The 22550-nt window shown below is 40.6% G+C and overlaps 1 protein-coding gene across 3 annotated transcripts in view; it reads left to right on the top strand.

The window, feature by feature from the left end:
- The window catches only part of HMGA2 (high mobility group AT-hook 2), a 494709-nt gene that overhangs the window by 118286 nt on the left and 353873 nt on the right, over nt 1-22550 (top strand). The window contains exon 4 of one of the 3 annotated variants that reach the window (XM_077265190.1): nt 21123-21345. The exons of the other annotated variants lie outside the window; for them this stretch is intronic. Within the exon in view, the coding sequence (XP_077121305.1) occupies nt 21123-21164 (42 nt within the window). The 3' untranslated portion in view covers nt 21165-21345. Of the gene's footprint in view, nt 1-21122; nt 21346-22550 lie in introns of those variants that run through there. 3 annotated transcript variants of the gene reach the window in all.

Genomic DNA, 22550 nt, shown 5'->3' with positions numbered 1-22550 from the left:
TGGGCTCATCAAAAACATCCTGGAAATCTGACAGAAACTCAGGAATTTCAGAAGAGGGGGAGGAGGAAATTGACATCAGAGGAACGTCATCATGAACCCCCTGACAACCCCAACTAGTCACAGACATAGATTTCCAATCCAACACCGGATTATGTACCTGTAACCATGGAAACCCCAGCACAATAGCATCATGCAAATTATGCAACACCAGGAAATGACAATCTTCCTGATGGGCTGGCGCCATGCACATGGTTAACTGTGTCCAAAACTGAGGTTTATTTTTAGCCAATGGTGTAGCATCAATACCCCTCAAAGGGATAGGACTCCGCAAAGGCTGTAAGGGAAAACCACAACGTCTGGCAAATTCTAAGTCCATCAAATTTAAAGCGGCGCCTGAATCCACAAATGCCATGACAGAGAATGACGATATTGAGCAGATCAGGGTCACAGATAACAGAAATTTAGGTTGTACAGTACTGATGGTAACGGAATTAGCGATTCTCTTGGCACGCTTAGGGCAATCAGAAATAACATGAGCAGAATCGCCGCAGTAAAAGCACAACCTATTCTGACATCTGAATCCTTGGCGTTCAGCTCTAGACACAATCCTATCACACTGCATTGGCTCAGGACTCCGCTCGGAAGACAATGCCATAGTGTGCACAACTCTGTGCTTACGCAAGCGCCGATCAATTTGAATGGCCAGAGACATAGAATCACTCAAACCTGCAGGCGTGGGGAAGCCCACCATAACATCTTTAACAGATTCCGAAAGACCCTTTCTGAAAATTGCCGCCAAAGCATCCTCATTCCACTTAGTAAGCACAGACCATTTTCTAAATTTCTGGCAATATGATTCTGCCGCTTCTTGACCCTGACACAGGGCCAACAAGGTTTTCTCAGCATGATCCACAGAATTAGGTTCATCATACAATAACCCAAGCGCCTGAAAAAAGGTGTCTACATTAAGCAAGGCCGGATTCCCAGATTCCAGGGAAAATGCCCAATCCTGCGGGTCGCCACGCAACAAAGAAATGACAATTTTTACCTGCTGGATGGCATCACCAGAGGAACGGGGTTTCAGAGAAAAAACAGTTTACAGTTATTTTTAAAGCTCAAAAATTTGGACCTGTCCCCAAAAAACAGATTGGGGGTAGGAATTCTAGGCTCTAAAACAGGAGTCTGCACGATATAATCAGAAATACCCTGTACTCTAGCAGCAAGTTGATCCACCTGAGAAGCAAGTCCCTGAACATCCATGTCAGCGCCTAACTCTTGAGCCACCCAGAGGTGAAGAGGGAAAAAAAAACACAACAGAGTACAGAAAAAAAAATGGCTCAGCACTTTTCTTTCCCTTCTTTTGAGATGCGGTTAACTCATTGTTGGCCAGTTGTACTGTTATGATCTGGTGGCCTAGGAGCAGCATGGACGAGCTCTGGAGTAGGTGGCCTCTATACTGACCGCAGACCCAGAACTTAACACCACAACTATAAGTAGCCGTGGGATGTTCCTGTCACTCCCTCGACACCTCGTCACAGCCGGAGGACTAATTACCCCTAAAGAAAGAAACAGGAAAACTATCTTGCCTCAGAGAAAATTCCCAAAGGAAAGACAGCCCCCCACAAATATTGACTGTGAGAGGAGAGGGGAATTACAAACGCAGACTGAATACAGAATTTAGCAAAGGAGGCCACGCTACCTAGAAAGAAAAGACAGGACAGAGAACTGTGCGGTCAGTATTAAAATACTACAAAAATCCACCACAGAGCATACAAAAATCTCCACACCTAACTAAAGGCATGGAGGGTAACTCTGCGACTCCAGAGCTTCCAGCTTGGCTGAATAAATCCTTACACAGACAAAGCTGGACAAGAAAAAACACAGCAATTCACTGAACTATAAAGTCCACCGCATGTGGACTGCAAAAACAAAGCCAGGACTTATCTTTGATGATTTGGACAATCCAGCAGGAGAAACCAAGCAGAGATGTGAATCCTCCAGAAAAACAATGGACAACTGGCACTCACTAAAGGGTGAAGCCAGACTAAATAGCCCCATCCAAAGTGGAAGCACCTGATGACTGCTGTGAAGGACAAACAGCAGCACTACCACTTATAACAACCGGAGGGAGCCCAAGAGCAGAACCCACAACAGAATTCACAACACTGATCGCTGCGAGACTAGGCAACAATGACGAGAGCTGGATTCACCACCCGGCGCCTGGGAACCTGCGAGACTAGGCAACAATGACGAGAGCTGGATTCACCACCCGGCGCCTGGGAACAGCACTAAGTATACTGCTTTTCCCAGAAGCCGGAGCATCCTGTCAGAGGTTTAATTCCGGTACGTGTTACGCAGATGACACATGAATGTCATCTGTGTGACATCAGTGTGCAGCACACATTTCGTCCCTATTGCGTGGTTAAAAAAGGACATGTCTGCAGGGTTTTCACACTGACACATGGTGCGTGTGAAAAGCAAGACGTGTGCATGTGTCCATATTTGCTGCCCTTCAAAAACGGACGTGTGAAGGGGGCCTAAAGGTGTGTGGTGTAGTTGTTTTAAAACACTGATCACTGTTTTCCAAGGTCTCCAGCACCGCTTTTGCTCTCTTCTATTTTAAAAATCTATGGGATATCGGACTGCAGTTGGATGTCGTCCGATTGCAGTCCCTTATATACGCGGATTCACAGAATAGAAAAGAGGGAGAATGTAAGTTCTCGATCTTATCTGCACCGTGTGATGCGAGAGAATCGGATCACAGTAAAATGACACTCGGCGCACACTCGCAAGATAATTTGAGCTGAGGGTCATTAGCATATAGCATACGATTCCCTCTAATTAGAGAATCATCGGATGCTATTCCCCAGTGTGAGCGAGACCTAATGCAAACTCTATGATATCAAAACGGATTTTGTTATAAAATTGCACATCTATATTCTACTTGTATTACGTAAATTTACATTTTTTTAGAGTTTTTTTTGTTTGTTTATGCAGGGTCTTTATTAAAAAAAATATTGTTACTGGTTTTTTTCGCGAAATTTAAACTTTTCGTTTTAAATCTTTTTCTAATGAGGATTTACACACTTTAGATACAAACTAGTAAGTTTCATACAATATGCACCTTAGATAGAAATCTTTGCACAAAAAACTGTTTTATCATTAAAACTTCAAAGCATTCCTGTTGTCCCTTTGTAAGATCTACAGCAAGGTCAGGTCAACTAAAATCCAGTTGTTTGAGCAACATTATTTCCTGGAAGAATAACGCTGTATATGCAATCTTTGAAATTGCATTAAATGTGAGGGATAAATATGCAAGTTGAAGCATATCTTTCACTTCTTTTTCAACAATCTAGAATTGTACTTAAAATGCTTTATTTACACTCAAAAAATATCCCAAAAGTAAGAAGGACACAAAACTCAAAACATCATAGTCATATCAAAGAACCTGGTGCAAAAAGACCACAAATAGAGTATAATCCTAAAATTCAAATCTTTATTAATAAAGTACAGAATCAAAAATAATTAAAATTAGAACTACTGGACACCATTCATCCAGGGACAGGATGCAACAAGCACATCAATTAGCCTATTAAAGAATTATTGCAACATTTTTACCACCAATAAAGGTCAGTACAGGACCATAATAATCCTGTAAAATTTTGCCTACATGAGTAGTTCAAATCTATCAGTGCTAACCTATGCATTAGCAGCAATCTTAGACCGAATACAAATAAAGTGCTTAGTGCATAGTAACTGGTCCAGAATAAACCGCTAAAACACACAATCCAAACATAGCGGAAAAATGTGACATACTTACTAAAATATGAAAAGGCGATGTGCCGGTAACAAGCCGTCCCCGCCGCCCCAACGCAGGTTTCGTCAAGACTTCCTCAGGAGGCGTCCTGACTATTGGATTAATAATGGATAGATGTCTTATTGACACCTCTATATTATTAACCAGGCTTAATGTCACCTTACAATAGCAAGGTGACATTAACCCCTTATTACCCCATATGCCACCGCTACAGGGCAATGGGAAGAGAGAGGCTAAGTGCCAGAATAAGCGCATCTTACAGATGCGCCTTTTCTGGGGTGGCTGGGGCAGATTTTTTTAGCCGAGGGGGCCAATCACCATGGTCCCTCTCTGGGCTATTAATATCTGCCCTCAGTCACTGGCTTTCCCTCTCTGGCGGAGAAAATTGTGCGGGAGCCCACGCCAGTTTTTTCTGTGAATTAATCCTTTAATTTAACACAGCTACAAAATTTTACACACACACTACTAACATTATTAGTGAAGGACATATAAAAATCTAACGGATATGCAATGGTTTATCGTATGTAAACCATGTTTCATATTCTGTCAGGTTCTGTAACGATTTTACAGAACCCGACATCTAGCTCTGTGTGAAATGTAAATATATATATATATAATGTGTTAATGAATATCTGTTAACAGAAATGTAGGAGGTTTCCACTTTACTGGTAGCACAAAAATTGAAAAAGAAAGGGATGTCATGTGCCCTAAAATGGTACCAATAAAAACGTCAGCTCATCCTGCAAAAAACAAGCTGTCACATCACTCTGTTGGCCGAAATATGGAAAATGTATAGCTCTCAAAATATGGTGATGTGAAAACTTGTTTTTGCAATAAAAAGCGTCTTTTAGTGTGTGTGAGCTGCCAAACATAAAAACACATGATATAAATCTGGTATCACTGTAATTGCACCGACCTAAAGAATAAAGTCTCTTAATCACTTATACTGCATGACGGACATCGTAAAAAATAAATAAAACCAATTCTTCACCTGCTGTTAACTTTTTCATTCTGCCTCCCAAAGATCGCAGTAAGGGTATGTGCACACGTCCGGATTTCTTGCAGAAATTTCCTGAAGAAAACCGGAAATTTTCTGCAAGAAATCCGCTTTTTTTTTTTTGCGTTTTTTTTCTGGTTTTTTCACGTTTTTTTTTAGCATTTTGCAAGCGTAATTAGCTTGCAGAATGCTAAAGTTTTCCAAGCGATCTGTAACATCGCTTGGAAAACTGACTGACAGGTTGGTCACACTTGTCAAACATACTGTTTGACAAGTGTGACCAACTTTTTACTATAGATGCTGCTTATGCAGCATCTATAGTAAAAGATAGAATGTTTAAAAATAATTAAAAAAAATAAAAAATGGTTATACTCACCCTCTGCAGGCTCCGTTCCTATAGATGCCGGCGTGGTTCAGGGCCTTCGGTGATGTCACGGCTTGTGATTGGTCGCGAGCGGTCACATGAGCGGTCACGCGACCAATCACAAGACAGTGACGTCACCGCAGGTCCTGTACCACACCATCTATAGGAACAGAAGCGGCAGCATGCAGCGGTGAGAGGCGGGAACACTTCGGGGACATCGAAGGTGAGTATAGGACTATTTTTTATTTTAATTCTTTTTTTTCGACCAATTATATGGTGCCCAGTGCGTGGAGGAGAGTCTCCTCTCCTCCACCCTTGGTACCAACCGCACATAATCTGCTTACTTCCCGCATGGTGTGCACAGCCCCGTGCGGGAAGTAAGCAGATCAATGCACTCCTAGGTGTGCGGAATCCCCGCAATTCCGCATTTTTAATGAACATGTTGCTTTTTTTTCCGAGATGCGATTTTTTTGTGGAAAAAATCGCAACATTTGCACAAAAAATGCGGAATACACTGTAAATAATAGGAGGCATAGGTTAGCGTTTTTTTCGCGTTTTTATCACGTTTTTATAGCGAAAAAACGCGAAAAAAACGTGAAAAATCCTGAACGTGTGCACATGGCCTAAGGCTCGGCACACATTTATCCCACGCTGAGAGCTTGCACCGAAGTCTCTGTGTAAATCTCTGAAATTCAGAAGACTCAGACAGAACCCCGGGCAGAAGATTCCTCATAATGAGGCATTGGAGGCACTGTGGACGCCATAAGACCTGTGATCCAGCGGTGTCCGTCTTTTTAGTCATACATAAAAGCGCAGTCAGCCAGTTTTGTGCACCGCTGAAACGAGGCCAGACGGCCTTTGCTGCCTCATCACAGTGAATGGATCGGGGGTTTCATCTGTCACGTCACTCAGAGATTTAGATAGAAATCCCAAAGTAAGTGCTCAGTGAAGAGCGCCAGATAAATGTGATCCCAAACGTTATATAAAGTGTTCCCAATAATAGCTTCCACTCAATCCACAAAAAAAGCAAGTCCCCTCTCAGATCTGTCATCTGTTAACGGAAATATAGGGGGCTTTCACGTTACTGGTAGTACAAAGGCTCTGGAAAAGTGTTATGGCTACTCACCCCCTAAAATAAATTCTGCGCTTCCAAATTCAAATGCCCTCCCTCCCTTCTGAGCCCCACAGTGTACCTAAACCACATATATCATCCATATGTTTGGCATTTCTGTAGTGATGAGAGCCTGCTTAATTTATGGGTGCATGTATCCAGAAGCACGGGCTGGGCATAAAGTACTGGTGACTGCAACGTACTGGTCACTACAACAGCTGTTTGCATTTTTCACTCAGCAACATCCACTGCTGCCTTCTGGAAAACACTTATGGAGTCAAAATCATCACTACACTTGTAGATAATTTCCTAAAGGGGCACAATTTCCAAACTGGGGGGATTCTGCTTTTATAGCATTTAGGGGCTCTTTATATCTGGAAGTCTGGAAACTATTCTATAATAATTTGTTCTCCAAGAGTCAAATAGCGCTCCGTCCTTCCAGAGTGTTGCTGTGTGGCTAAGCAGTACTGGACGGCCACATATGGGGTATTGCCAAGTTCATGAAGAAATTGTGTAACACCATTTTTACCCATTTCCCAGTGTGAAAATGTAAAATCTGGGGCTAAAACAATTTTTTTCTGGTAAAAATGTAATTATTTTTTCTTCATTGCCCAATGGTATCAAATTCTGTGACACACTTGTGGTGTGGTGTCAATATGATCACTGCACCCCTAGATGAACTCAATGAGAGGTGCAGTTTGTAAAATGGGGTCACTTACAGGGGTTTCTGCTGTTGTGGCACCTCAGGGGCTCTGCCAATGTGACATGGCCCCCTCAAACCAATGCAGCAAAACCTGCACTGTAATATGGCGCTCCTTCCCTTTCATGCCCTGCCGTGTTCCCAGACAGTAGTTTTCCACCACAATACTGGGTATTGGCATACTCAGGAGAAATTGCACAACAAAACTTTGAGGTCCATTTTTTTCTTGCTACCCTTGTGACAATAAAAAAGTGAGGACTAAAATAGCATTTTTGAGGTAAAATATATTTTTTTATTTTGACGGCTCAATATTATATAATTCTGTGAAGCCCCTGGAGGTTCAAGGTGCTCACCAAACAGCTAGATAAATTCTTTGAGGGGTCTAATTTCCAAACTGGGGTCACTTGTTGGGGTTTTTCACTGTTTTGGCACATCAGGGGCTCTCCAAATGCAATATGGCGTCCGCTATCGATTCCAGCCAATTTTGCATTCCAAAAGTCAAATGGCACTCCTTCCGTTCTGAGCCCAGCCGTGCGCCCAAGCAGTAGTATTCCCCCACATGTGGGGTATCGTTGTGCTCAGGAGAAATAACACAACAAACTGTATGGTGCAATTTTTCCTGTCACCTTTATGAAAATGCAAAAGATGTAGTTAAAAAGATTTATTTTGGAAAAATGTTGGTTTTTTATATTTCCACGGCTCTACGTTATAAACTTCTGTGAAGCACCTGTGGGTTCAAGGTGCTCAATACACATCTAGATAAGTTCTCTAAGGGGTCTAGTTTCCAAAATGGTTTCACTTGTTGGGGTTTCCACTGTTTAGGTACATCAGGGGCTCTCCAAACGCAACATGGCAACCACTAATTATTCCAGCATATTTTACATTCAAAAAGTCAAACAGCGCTCCTTCTCTTCCAAGCCCTGCCGTGCGCCCAAACAGTAGATTTCCCCCACACATATAATTGTAAGACAAAATGTATGGTCCATTTTCTCCTGTTACCCTTGCAAAAGTAAAAAAAAATTAGGTCTTAAGGAAAATTTTTGTGAAAATTTTTTTGAAAAGTAAATGTTTATTTTTTCCTTCCACATTCCATTCATTCTTGTGAAGCACCTGAAGGGTTCATAAACTTCTTGAATGTGGTTTTGTGCACCTTGAGGGGTACAGTTTTTAGAATGGTGTCATTTTTGGGTATTTTCTTTCATATAGACCCCTCAAAGTGACTTCAAATGTGAGGTGGTCGCTAAAAAAAATAGTTTTGTAAAATTTGTTGAAAAAATGAAAAATCGCTGGTCCACTTTTAACCCTTATAACGTCCTAACAAAGGAAAAATTTGGTTCCAAAATTGTGCTGATGTAAAGTAGACATGTGGGAAATGTTATTTATTAACTATTTTGTGCGATATGACTCTCTGATTTAAGGGCATAAAAATTATAAGTTTGAAAATTGCAAAATTTTCAAGATTTTCACCAAATTTCCATTTTTTTCACTAATAAAAGCAAGTCATATTGAAGAAGTTTTACCATTACCATAAATTACAATATGTCACGAGAAAACAATTTCAGAATCACTGGGATCCGTTGAAGTGTTCCAGAGTTTGACAGTGGTCAGAATTGTAAAAATTGGCCCGGTCACGAAGGTAAAAACATTCCCGGGCACGAAAGGGTTAAAAAAAATTTAAAACTCATGAAATAGGCCTAGACAGAAATAATGGTACCCCTAACTTAATATTTTGTTGCACAACCTTTTGAGACAATCACTGCAATCAAACGATTCCTGTAACTATCAATGAGACTTCTACACCTCTCGACAGGTATTTTGGCCCACTCCTCAAGAGCAAACTGCTCCAGTTGTCTCATGTTTGAAGGATGCCTTTTCCAGACTGCTTGTTTTAGCTCTTTCCAAAGATGCTCAATGGGATTTAGGTCAGGGCTTATAGAAGGCCACTTCAGAATAGTCCAATGTTTTCCTCTTAGCCATTCTTGGGTGTTTTTAGCTGTTTGTTTTGGGTCATTATCCTGTTGCAAGACCCATGACCTGCGACTGAGATCAAACTTTCTGACACTGGGCAGCACATTTCTCTCCAGAATCCCTTGATAGATTTCATTGTACCCTGCACAGATTCTAGACACCCTGTGCCAGATGCAGCAAAGCAGCCCCAGAACGTAACAAAGCCTCCTCCATGTTTCAAAGTATGGACAGTGTTCTTTTTGATATGCTTCATTTTTCCATCTGTGAACATAGAGCTGATGTGCCTTGCCAAAAAGTTCCATTTTTGTCTCATCTGTTCATAGGACATTCTCCCAGAAGCTTTGTGGCTTGTCAACATGTAGTTTGGCAAATTCCAGTCTGGCTTTTTTATGATTTTTTTTTTCCACAATGGTGTCCTCCTTGGTCGTCTCCCATGAAGTCCACTTTGGCTCATACAACGACGGATGGTGCTATCTGACACTGATGTTCTTTGAGCTTTAAGTTCACCAGAAGTTTTTCTGGGCTCTTTTGTTACCATTCGTATTATCCGTCTCTTTGATTTGTCATCAAATTTCCTCCTGCGGCCATGTCCAGGGAGGTTGGCTACAGTCCCATGGATCTTAAATTTCTGAATAATATGTGCAACTGTAGTCACAGAAACATCAAGCTGCTTGGATATGGTCTTATAACTTTTACCTTTTAGGGTATGTGCACTCGTAGCCGATTTGCCTGCAGATCCGCAGCGGATTGGACGGTGCGGATTCGCAGCAGTTTTCCATCCAGTTTACAGTACCATGTCAACCTATAGAAAACATAATCCGCAGTGCACATGCTGCAGAAAATACCGCTCGGAAACACTGCAGTTTATTTTCCGCAGCATGTCAATTCTTTGTGCGGATTCCGCAGAGTTTTACACCTGCTCCTCAATAGGAATCCGGTGTTAAAATGCAGGAGAAATCCGCACAAAAAACGTAGGAAATCCGTGGATAATCCACAGGTAAAACGCAGTGCGATTTTTCAAAAACTGAGCGGAAAAATCTGCACAGAAATCTACAACGTGGGCACGTAGCCTATCATGTTTGTCTATAATTTTCTTTCTAATCTCCTGAGACAACTCTTCCCTTCCTCAGGTCAATGTTGAGTGTGATAAACACCATGTCACCAAACAGCACAGTGAGTATGTGTTGCCATATATACAGGCCCACTCACTGATTCCAAGATTTTAGACACCTGTGATGCTAGTTAGTGGACACACCTTGATTTAACATGTCCCTTTTGTGACATTATTTTCAGGGGTACCATCATTTCTGCCCAGGCCTAGTTCATGAGTTTTATTATTTTTTTTTAATTCTGTGGAAGCATGGTTGAAAAGCAATGTCTGACTTTCAAATTTGTTCCTTTTCATAGATCTTTTATTTATTACTTTTGTCAGATTCAAGTTATTTCTGTGACTATTGTGGGTTTTAATCTCATTAAATGAGAAAAAAACAAAATTATTAATGTAAGAACAGATGTGAAACAGTATGAGGGGAACACGATGTGAATGAGTGTGACACACATAAGAAATGTATATATGTCACACTAACACATATTTGGTAAGGCCAAGGGATATAGCTATCTATTGTAATCAATATAAAATCCCAAGGGTATATCTCGCGTATCGCACACATGAAGTGAAAAGTTTGGTCCATAGCAGGACGCGATTGATATAGAACATAAGAATAAGTGCAGAAAATCAAAAGTATAATTAATGTTTAATAGTGTAGTTAGCAAAATACCAAGAGTATAGCCAGATCAGTTCCACTATAAATTCATTGCATAATAAGAAACATTTGATAATAAATATAGTGTATAAATATTGTGCACAAATATTAAATTGCAGGAAAATTATTATGCAAGTGCTTCTCACAAAATTAGAATATTTTTGTTGGCCTTCTCTTAATCTTTTCAAGGCTGCGGTTATCCCAGTTGCTTGTGTACCGTTTTCTACCACACTTTTTCCTTCCACTCAATTTTCCATTAATATGCTGGGATACAGCACTCTATGAACAGCCAGCTTCTTTAGCAATGACCTTTGTGGCTTACCCTCCTTCTGGAGTGTGGCAATGACTGCCTTCTGGACATCTGTGAAGTCAGCAGTCTTCCCCCATGATTGTGGAGCCTACTGTAACAGACTAAGGGACCTTTTTAAAGGCTTAGCAAGACTTTGCAGGTGTTTTTTTGTTAATTATTCTAATTTACTGAGATAAAGACTTTTGGGTTTTCATTGACTGTAAGCCATAATCATCAACATTAACAGAAATAAACACTTGAAATAGATCACTCTGTTTGTAATGACTCTCTATAATGTATGCATTTCACTTTGTGCATTGAAGAACTGAAATAAAGAACTTGTTGATATTCTAATTTTGTAAGAAGCTGGCAGCATTGTGGCTCAGTGGATAGCACTGCAGCCTTGCAGCGCTGGAGTCCTGGGTTCAAACCCCACCGAGGACAACATCCTCAAAGAGTTTGTATGTTCTCTCTGTGTTTGCACTCCGGTTTCCTCCCACATTCCAAAGACATACTGATAGGGAATTTAGAGTGTGAGCCCAATTGGGGACAGCAATGATAATTTGTGCAAAACTTGTAAAGCGCTGTGGAATGTTAGCGCTATATAAAAATAAAGATTATTATTATGTACATCAAGACAAATAATAAAACAATTAAATGTTAAAAATTAAAAAAAATTGTTTTATTATTTGTCTTGAGGGATCACATGAATGAAAACGCTTGAAATGTTTAAGTAGCGTTTTTAATACAGTAAGATCCGCTACCTCTTTTGCTGCCGCCATCTCTCTCATCTGTTTTCTCATGTGCATGCAAATTTAATTTAATTGCTGCTTTATACTGAATAACAAATGCCCTTGACATTGGTATTTCATCGGGACAATGACCACAAACACATCAGCAAGTGGGCAACATCCTGGTTCCAGACCAACAAAATTGATGTTATGAAGTGGCCAGCCCAATCACCAGACCTATATCTGATTGAGATTTGTGTAGTGACATAAAAATGCTGTTTTTGATACAAATCCTAAGAACGCAGAACTGGAGTATCTGTTCACAGGTGTCAGCTGTTAGTTGATTCCATGCCACACAGATTTAAAGGAGGTATCAGAAATAAAGGGTATACATCTAAATATTACCGTAGTTCAGTGATTAACAGAAAAGCTAAGTCTGTAAAGAAATTTCAGTTCATACTGGAAATATTCAAGTTTATAAATGAAAATACAGACACTGCTATTTGTTTGAGCAGTGTATTATTTATTTTTCAGTTAAAAAAGTATATTTTGTTCATGTTTTCACTTGGATTTGACTGTGCATTACTCGCGGTGTCTTTGTGTATATGGAAATAAATGCTATTATGAGGACTGAGCTTTTTCTTTGCTATCTGGACGTATAGTTACGTCCTGTTTCAGGAAGTGGTCACATTAATGCAGTCATCATACTTGCATGGAAATTTGAAACAAAAATTTGATTTCACTAGCATTGCACTATCCACTGGGTAAGTGATCACTGGTGAAACAGGGGATTCGCCACTGGAAAGCCCCACTCACTATTCCAACAAGGGACTTCTGTCTTTGCAGCTGCTCTTTGTGAAGCAGCTGGCACTCTCTCTCGAGAGCTTCCTCTTCAAAGTCTTCTAACTTTTGACCACAATGGTCAGCAGATTAATTTTATGCTGAAAATCTGTATCCTCTTTAACTCTCTCAAGATTCATGTTAACAATGAATTTTCAGTCCATAATCAGTACATGAAGCAAGGGGAAAAGGGTGATAAGTAAAATAAAGGCTTTTGTTTGCCTTTTCTTTGCTTGTGATATAGATTTATGTAAATTTGATAAAACTGTAATGAACTTTTAAAGTCCTTAGCAACATAATATTTATTTTGACAAATGTGTTTGGCTATATGTAATAGAACTATATGTTCTCCTCAAACACTTATTATTGTAGTCTTCCTCACAGACTTCACAATTCTTTTTGTTTTCAAAATTTTAGTTGATAGGGAAGTATGTGACAAAACTAGTCATTTTGGAGCTGTTTACACAAACCGACCGGCAACACGAAATGACCGCCAATCTGTAAACACTTACCGATCAGCGGTCGTTTAATAGTCTGATAACATAGGCAGATGGTGGTAGACAATGCACACTGAACGAACTGTAATGGATTTTTCAATGTGCATATGGTGCCATTGTTCTCATCAGTGTCCTGATTACACAGAACGATACACCGCCAAGAACTATGATCTTTTGCACTGCACAAAAGATAATTTCACCCAATGAACAACCATTTTGCTTATTCATTGGGTGATCGGCAGCTTATTTACACTAACGTACATAAAAATTTGTTAATATAACATGCTGCTTTAGCCTCTTCCACTTGAAAAACAGATTTCCCACGAGGAAATTGTTTTTCTTGGACAGGCTGATGGAAATGTGTGATCACATGTTCCTCTATTAGCTGCCATTTTCAGAACAGGAGAGTTGTGCAGTATATAAGAAAGGCTGTAATTATACACACTGGATTGTTCCCCAATAATTTAATAAAATACAGATAAATCAGACAACTCCTTTTAAGGATGATTGTTATTATGACACTTCATAATGTCATGCACATTTAACTTTGCTATTATTCAACAATAACCTATTTCTTGCAAAACAAGTTTTTTACATCAAGGGGCTTGCCATCAGTCTCAGCTGATTGGATAAGGTTAACCTCTTCTTGGTCTCTGGAATAATCACGATGTACAAGGGGGTTTGCTTATCTAATAAACTCAGCTGGGACCAGTGATTGGTTACAGTGGTCATGTGAGCTGTAGTGTAATGTCACAGTTTCAACCAGACAACAAAGACAGAGTAGTGGTGGAAACGTTTTGCTAGACATAGGTAGAGTGAGTAATGCTGTAGTTGGTCATTTTGTCCTCAAGCTTACAAACCAATAAAAAATAGTTGACAAGCCCTTTAATTTATTTGCATTTGCAGACTACACAAACTTTTTAAGTTGTCTTTTTATCTCTTTTGAAAGGTTAATTTTCACTTAAAGAAGCAGTCCCATCAAAGTTTGTATCCTTAAAATATTGCAGTCATCATATTATATAGCACTGTGTACTTACATTTGCTATTTTTTGCCTTTCTACCCAGCTAATTATTCTCTTTGCTCTGTGTAGAAAGAGGAAGTCTCTTGTCCCTGCATTTATCAATCCCCTCTTCAACTCCTGAGCATGCGGATCTGCTCCTCCACTTTCCAGGGACTTTACAGTGACTCATACATAGAAAATTGTCTGGTTTCTACATGGAGCTTTAGAAGGATTCAGCTAGTCAGTTTTTAATCACATAATGTCATAGACCTAATGGAAAAGATAACAATTAGCTGGGCAGAAGTGCATAATTAGCAATTATAGGTACTTGGTGGCATATAATATGATTGCAATATATTAGGATACATTTTTTTGAGAGTGCTTCTTTAATTGTTATTAGTTCCCCTAACAAAGACCTGATATCTTGTATATCCATTTGTCTTACCAAGTCATATCAGCAGATTTGGAATATTTTTTTAAAAAATTGGTTATTTCCATGCCATGCAGATTTGTGATTTAAACTTTAGCATATAAGCCATACATCACCTTCTTAGTTGGCTTTGTTGGCACCTTGTCACATTCTTGTGCATTAGAGGAATTCATTGTTCTTGTTTGAACTGATAAGAACAAAAAAAGGGTTTTCTGCCTGAGACCTTGGGAAAAGCAGAGGGGGTGGAATGTTGACATTGAGCAGCAGGGCTGCACTTTCCCAAGCTTTCCATACTAAATTCTTCAATAGACATTAGGCGTACAAATCGGCCAATTCTGTACTATTTCCCTATTTTATTTATGTACATATTTGTATAAATCCATTTTTCACCCCGAGCCTCTCTTCACCTTACTGACCAAGCCAAATATTACAATTCTAACCAATTTATGTGGTAATAAGTCTGGAACGCTTCAACAAATCCTAGTAATTCTGAGAATGGTTTTTTTTTTCGTGACACGTACTTCATGTTAGTGGTAAATTTAGGCCAATATTTCTTGCGTTTATTTGTGAAAATACCGCAATTTTGGGGAAATTATAAAACATATTGCAATTTTAAGCTTTTCAATTTTTTTGCTTTTAACCCCTTCCCGACATTTCCAGTACATGTACGTCATGATCGGGAAGAACTTCCAGATCAATACAGTACATGTATGTCTTGAATATGGCCTGCGCACAAGGGGCTGTGCGCAGGTGGTCGCTGCCAGGTTTCAGCTGCCCACCACTACCAACCTTTTAACCTCCTAAATGCTGTGATCAGTGAGATAGCAGTATTTAGAGAGGATGCAGAGGGAAGAATTTGTACCCATAAATAATTATTATTAAAAATAAAAATAAAACAATAAAAGCACACATTTTGGTATTGCTGCGTCCGGAACAACCTACCTATACAACTGTCCTACTAGTTATTCCCTTTAGTGATCATCATTTGAAAAAAAAAAGAGGCAAAAAACTATGCTTTATCATTATATCGCTGAAAGAAAAGTGGAATAAATTGCGATCAAAAAGACGAATGTAAATAAAAATAGTATAGCAGAAACCATCAGTGGAAAAATAAAAGTTATAGCTCTCAGAATACAGTGATGCAAACCTAATAATTTTTCTATAAAATAGTGTTTATTGAGTAAATGCGCCAAAACATAAAAAACTATATAAGGCTGGAGACACAATAGCGATTTAAAAATCGGTCTGATTTTGATGCAGGAGAGTCGAACGAGTGCAATGCAATTGTCATGCGAGTGTCATGCAATTTTTGTGTGCGTGCAATCAGATTTTTCACACCTAGCATCCGATTTACATCCGAATGCAGTGCAATTGTTATCAAACTGCAATGCGATTTTAACATGAGCATTTACATAGAGAAATTCTTTAAGTCATTTACACATCATTTTAAAACAAAATATTCATCAAAACATATCTGCCGCGTACAGTATAGAATAGGTTAGAATAGAATAGATATATACCTATAGAATAGGTGTGTATATACAGTATATAAATAAAGGGAGCACTTAAACAACAGATTATAACTCCAAGTAAATCAAACTTCTGTGACATCAAACTATCCACTTAGGAAGCAACACTTTGACAATCAATTTCACATGCTGTTGTGCAAATGGAATAGACAACAGATGGAGATTATTGGCAATTATCAAGACACTCAATAAAGGAGTGGTTCTGCAGGTGATTACCACAGACCATATCTCAGTACCAATGCTTTTTGGCTGATGTTATGGTCACTTTTGAATGTTGGTTGTGCTTTCACACTCGTGGTAGCATGAGACGGAATCTACAACCCACACAAGTGGGTCAGGTAGTGCAGCTCATCCAGGATGGCACATCAATGCGAGCTGTGGCAAGAAGGTTTGCTGTGTCTGCCAGCGTAGTGTCCAGAGTCTGGAGGCGCTGCCCGGAGACAAGCCAGTATACCAGGCGATATGGAGGGGGCCGTAGGAGGGCAACAACCCAGCAGCAGGACCGCTACCTCAGCCTTTGTGAAAGGAGGAACAGGAGAAGCACTGCCAGAGCGCTGAAAAATGACCTCCAGCAGGCCACAAATGTGCAAGTGTCTGCACAAATGGTTAGAAACTGACTCCATGAGGATGGTCTGAGTGCCCGACATCCACAGATGGGGGTTGTGCTCACAGCCCAACACCATGAAGGATGCTTGGCATTTGCCACAGAACACCAGGATTGACAAGTTAGCCACTGGCACCCTGTGCTCTTCACAGATGAAAGCAGGTTCACACTGAGCACATGTGACAGACATGATAGTCTGGAGACGCCGTGGAGAGCGATCTGCCTGCAACATCCTTCAGTATGACCGGTTTAGCAGTGGGTCAGTAATGGTGTGGGGTGGCATTTCTTTAGAGGGCTGTGCGGCCCTCCATATGCTTGCCAGAGGTAGCTGCCATTAGGTACCGAGATGAAATCCTCAGTCCCCTTGTGAGACCATATGCTGGTGCGGTTGGCCCTGGGTTCCTCCTAATGCAAGGCAGTGCATTGCCAGACCTCATGTGGCTGGAATGTGTCAGCAGTTCCTGCAAGATAAAGGGATCCGCTCCCAGACCTGGACTAAAGCGATCACCTGTCAATATATCGCCGGAGGCCAGGTGGAGCGATCACACTCCCTATGTGACTGTTGTACACGTGAGATTGTCGTGGGACATTTGGTAATGGACTACGTCGGACAGGGAGTATTATATGTTGGTTTATTATTTCATTTTTGTTGCAGGAGACAAGGTCGTCGGGGATTAGGTGTTCAGTAAGTATGGTAAATTAAGATTCAATAAAGGAGTCTGTGTGATTATTTCAAATAAAGGTCTTTATTCTGGCTGTGTCTTTACCATGTAACTATGAGGTTAGTAATGGATAGGTGTCTTATATACGCCTCTCCATTAGTAACCTGTGGGCTTGATGTCACCTGACAATACAAAGGTGACATCAACCCCACAAATATGAACCCCACTTGCCACCGCTACAGGGCAAGTGGGAAGAGCGAGGCTAAGTGCCAGAATTGGCGCATCTATAAGATGTGCTTTTTCTGGGGTGGTTAAGAGCTGGTGTTTTTAGCCTGGGGTTAGCAATATCCATGGCCCCTTCCCAGGCTATTAATATCAGCCCGCAACTGTCTTCGTAACCTTTGCTGGTTCAATTTTTATAGGGGGACCCTATGTCAAGTTTTTTTTTCTGGGGTCCCCTGTAAAATAGCCAGTAAAGGCTAAGCAAACAGCTGTGAGCTGATATTAGATGATAATAGCCTGGGAACCTTTATGGCTATTGGCTCCTTCCCAGAATATTAACATCTGCCCTCAGCCGTTGGCTTTCCCTCTGCTGGTTATGAAAATTATGCAAGAGCCCACGCAATTTTTGTTAAAAATTTTTTAAAAATAAACAGATACTGCATTTCACGCAGATTTCTGACAGTTGCTTTTTTGTTACAGCATATGTAGGTTAATTATTTTAATGTTCCTACATAGGCTGGTGTGTGTGTCTTTATTTAATATTAATGAAGGTATCTGGCTGAAGAGGTTGAAAAAGGTAATTACATCACAATTTTTTTTCTTTTTTTTAGTAATATATCTTTATTTAGCTCTATGGATCTACAAAAACGCATGAAAATCTGCATGAAAACGCATCAAAACGGCATCAAAGCCGCATAAAAAAACACACGGAATTTACACTGCGTTTTCTGCCAAGAGATGCAGAATTTGTGCAGAAATTTCCGCAAGCAAATCTGCAACGTGCTCACATAGCCTAAAGTTGTCTAATCACTTATACTGCATGAGGAATGGTGTAAAAAGTAAACAAACCAATTCTTCACCTGCTATTGATTTTGCATCCCCTAGATCGCAGTAAGGCTTGGCTCACATTTATCCTGCGCTCTACGCTGAACGCTTACGTCGGGGTTTCCATGTGAGTCTCTGAAATATTTGATGCAAATGTAACCCCAGGCGGAAGATTCTGTATAATCAGGCAGTTGGAGGCACTGTGGACACCGTATGACATGTGATCCTGCGGTGTCTATCTTTTTATTAGGAGTGCATAAAAGTGTCATCAGCCACAATTTTCTGCACCTCTGGAAAAAAAGGACACCGCTGAACAAAGGCCAGATGGAGTCCAGAGTAACTCTGCTGCCTCATTATAGTGAGTGCCCCCTCTTGGGTTTCATCTTACTCATGTCACTCAGAGATGTAGATGGAAACCCGGATGTACTGCAAGTGCTCTGCATAGAGTGCTGGATAGATGTGGTCCAAATTGTAATGTAAAATGTTCCCAATAAAAACTTCAACTTAATCCATAAAAAAAGCAAGTTCCCACGCTGACCTGTTATCTGTTAACAGAAATATAGGGGGTTTCCACGTTACTGGTAGCACAAAAATTGAAATAGAAAGCGATCAAAAAATGTCATGAGCCCGAAAATGGTTCCAATAAAAACAGCCACTCGTTCCGCAAAAAACAAGCCCTCACATGACTCTGTCAGCAGAAATATGGAAAAATTATAGCTCTCAAAACATTGTGATACAAAAAACTAGTTTTTGAAAACAAAGTGTGTGTGAGCAGCCAAACATAAAAACACGATATGAATCTGGTATCTCTGCAATCGCACCGACCGGAAGAATAAAGTTGTCTAATCACTTATACTGCATTAGGAACAGTGTAAAAAATAAATAAACCAATTCTTCACCTGCTGTTGATTTAATTTTGCATCCCATAGATCGCAGTAAAGGTACCGTTACACTAAACGACTTACCAACAATCACGACCAGCGATACGACCTGGCCGTGATCGTTGGTAAGTCGTTGTGTGGTCGCTGGGGAGCTGTCACACAGACAGCTCTCTCCAGCGACCAACGATCAGGAAGAACGACTTCGGCATCGTTGAAACTGTCTTCAACGATGCCGAAGTCCCCCTGCAGCACCCGGGTAACCAGGGTAAACATCGGGTTACTAAGTGCAGGGCCGCGCTTAGTAACCCGATATTTACCCTGGTTACCATTGTAAAAGTTAAAAAAAAAAAAACACCACATACTCACATTCTGATGTCTGTCACGTCCCCCGGCGTCCACAGGGTTAAAACTGCTTTCGGCAGGAGCGCTGGTAATGCACGCGCTGCTGCCGAGAGCTTCCCTGCACTGAATGTGTCAGCGCCGGCCGTAAAGCAGAGCACAGCCGTGACGTCACCGCTGTGCTCTGCTTTACGGCCGGCGCTGACACAGTCAACCCTGTGGACGCCGGGGGACGTGACAGACATCAGAATGTGAGTATGTAGTGTTTTTTTTTTTTTTTTTTTTTTTTTTTTTAACTTTTACACTGGTAACCAGGGTAAATATCGGGTTACTAAGCGCGGCCCTGCACTTAGTGACCCGATATTTACCCTGGTTACAAGTGAACACATCGCTGGATCGGCGTCACACACGCCGATCCAGCGATGATAGCGGGTGATCAGCGACCAAAAAAAGGTCCTGATCATTCCCATCGACCAACGATCTCCCAGCAGGGGCCTGATCGTTGGTCGCTGTCACACAGAACGAGATCGTTAGTGGGATCGTTGCTTACGTCACCAAAAGCGTGACGTTGCAACAATATCGTTAACGATATCGTTATGTGTGACTCAGCCTTAAGGCCGGCGTCACACTCAACGTAGGGAAATACAGTTCGTATTTTACAGGCGTAATACGCAGAAATGATTCCAAAACAGTGTTCCGTATGTCATCCGTAGGCAGGGTGTGTATGCGTATTTTATGCATATTAACCTCCATATGTAAGCCGTATGGCATCTGTACTGCGTTTTTTTCATGCAACCTTACAAAATGGACATTTAACGGTTTTGAGGCCTGAAAATTATTTAAATCATCAGCACAAACCCTATTTAAGGCCTCTACAACAGGTGGAACCCTCCCATATGGCCATTTTGTTGCTGTGCTTGTGTAGGTGTTTTGGTGGTACTTGGGCAACATGTGTGACCTCCTGCAATTCACACCAACTCAGCGGGTGTTATTTAATTGGGTCTTGTCACGCCGCTTTGGCCAGCCATACCCAGTGATAGTTGATCCACGAAGGAGAAGAAGAATGTGGGTGCATCCACTTTTGCAGCAATGCCTCGCTAAAGGGCATTTTCACCGGCTATATTCATCTCTGCGGACACATCTGGACAAATTCTTTCAGTACTGTCGCATGACAATACCCACCTTTGATATCTTGTTGGAGACAGTACGTCCAGGAATTGCGTATCAGGATACCAGGATGCGGAAATGCATATCTGCAGAGGAGCATCTTCTCCTTACCTTACGGTATGTATTCACCATCCTCACATACTGTAAGTTGATGATGTTTTTTGTACTATTTTGATTTTCATAGCATCTTATTTAAATTATATTAATACATTATGTATAAATCATATACAAATATGTATTCAATGTTAAATGTTAGTATCTAGTGTAAATTTAGTAAGGTACACTGGTCTCCTGCCTTTTTTGATCCTCATATTACTTTGTTTTACTAGGGTTTTTGTAAAGCATTGTAACATAGCTAATTTTGAAAATTTTATTTTGCTTTCAGATTCCTGTCAACTGGATTATCTTATGTGGGACTACATCTTGAATTTCTCATAGGGCGGTCCACTATTTCAGGCATTGTGCGTAATACATGTGTTCAAATATGGGACAAACTACATGTACTTGTGATGCCGGAGCCCAAAATGGAGGATTGGCTGAAAATAGCCCGTGGCTTTTCTGACTGTTGTCAATTTTCACACTGAATTGGAGCACTGGATGGGAAACATATCAGGGTGCATAAGCCGACAAACTCGGGCACCCAATTCTATAATTATAAGCAGTTTTTCTCTTTAGTTCTGTTAGCTGTAGTTGACAGTAACTACAGGTTTATAATTGTAGATATTGGGGCCTATGGGCGAACTGGAGACTCTAGAGTCTTCAATGCGTCCATTATGGGTCGGCGGCTACGTGAAAACTTGTTGGACCTCCCATCACCACGACAACTCCCAGGCTCCAATGCTGAAGCAGTATCATATGTACTTGTGGCAGATGAGGCATTCCAATTGACCAGACATGTCATGAAGCCTTATGCCCGGCGCAACCTTGACCACCGGCAGCGTGTCTTTAATGTCAGACTTTCACGGGCACGGCGACTGGTAGAGTGCGCCTTTGGCATTATGGCATCCAAATGGCGTGTCCTCCAGTCTGCCATTCAGCTGAGTGAGTCAAATGTAAATGAAGTCATAAAAGCTTTTGTTGTTTTACACAAGTTCACAAGAATGCATGAGTGCTCCTCAGCTGACAGTGTTGAAGGCATGTTGGCTAATGTGGATAGGCCTACAACACAAGTCCTTCCTCTGCGGTGTCCCCTTTCTGGCATAAAAGTTAGGAATATTTTCAAATTATTTTGTCTCTCCTCAGGGAGCTATTCCCTGGCAAGATAATGCTGTTTCTTTGTTGTAATTTTTTCATATAGATCTATATATTTTTGGCAAAAATGCATAAATTACTTAACTATGTGTGTTTCATTGACTTATGTAACAGATGATTAGCAACTGAGTAATTGAGTATGATGTTGTAATGATTTGTCCAACAAACTAAAATTGACTTTTAAATATATTTTTTTATTATAGAAAAAGCCTTTTTTGGTTTTTAAACACCATATTAATATCATATGGGTTTTTTTTTCAGAAACCAGGACATAACCCATTTTGTTAGAAAAATATAACAAAGTGCTATCACAGCAGAGTCAAAGAAAAACATGTTTAGAAACAAAAATAAAAAAGAATTATCATAAAACTATTCTCATATTTCTGTAAGTTGGTGGAGGTGATGGCGGAAGCTCAGAGTCCTAGTCAGGTGGCCTTTGTTGTGCCAATTGTCCATCGCCCTGTGTGTATGATGTCTGTCCCTGCTCAATATTGATGCCCTTGCTCATATTGGCGCCCTTGCTCATATTGGCCAGTTGTGTATTGGCTATAATAAGGGTTTT

Source organism: Ranitomeya variabilis, chromosome 5 (genome assembly GCF_051348905.1).
Source record: "Ranitomeya variabilis isolate aRanVar5 chromosome 5, aRanVar5.hap1, whole genome shotgun sequence".
NCBI classification, from domain to species: Eukaryota; Metazoa; Chordata; class Amphibia; order Anura; family Dendrobatidae; genus Ranitomeya; species Ranitomeya variabilis.
The sequence above is the reverse complement of the archived record's forward strand: the minus strand, read 5'-3'. Positions and strand labels throughout refer to the sequence as shown.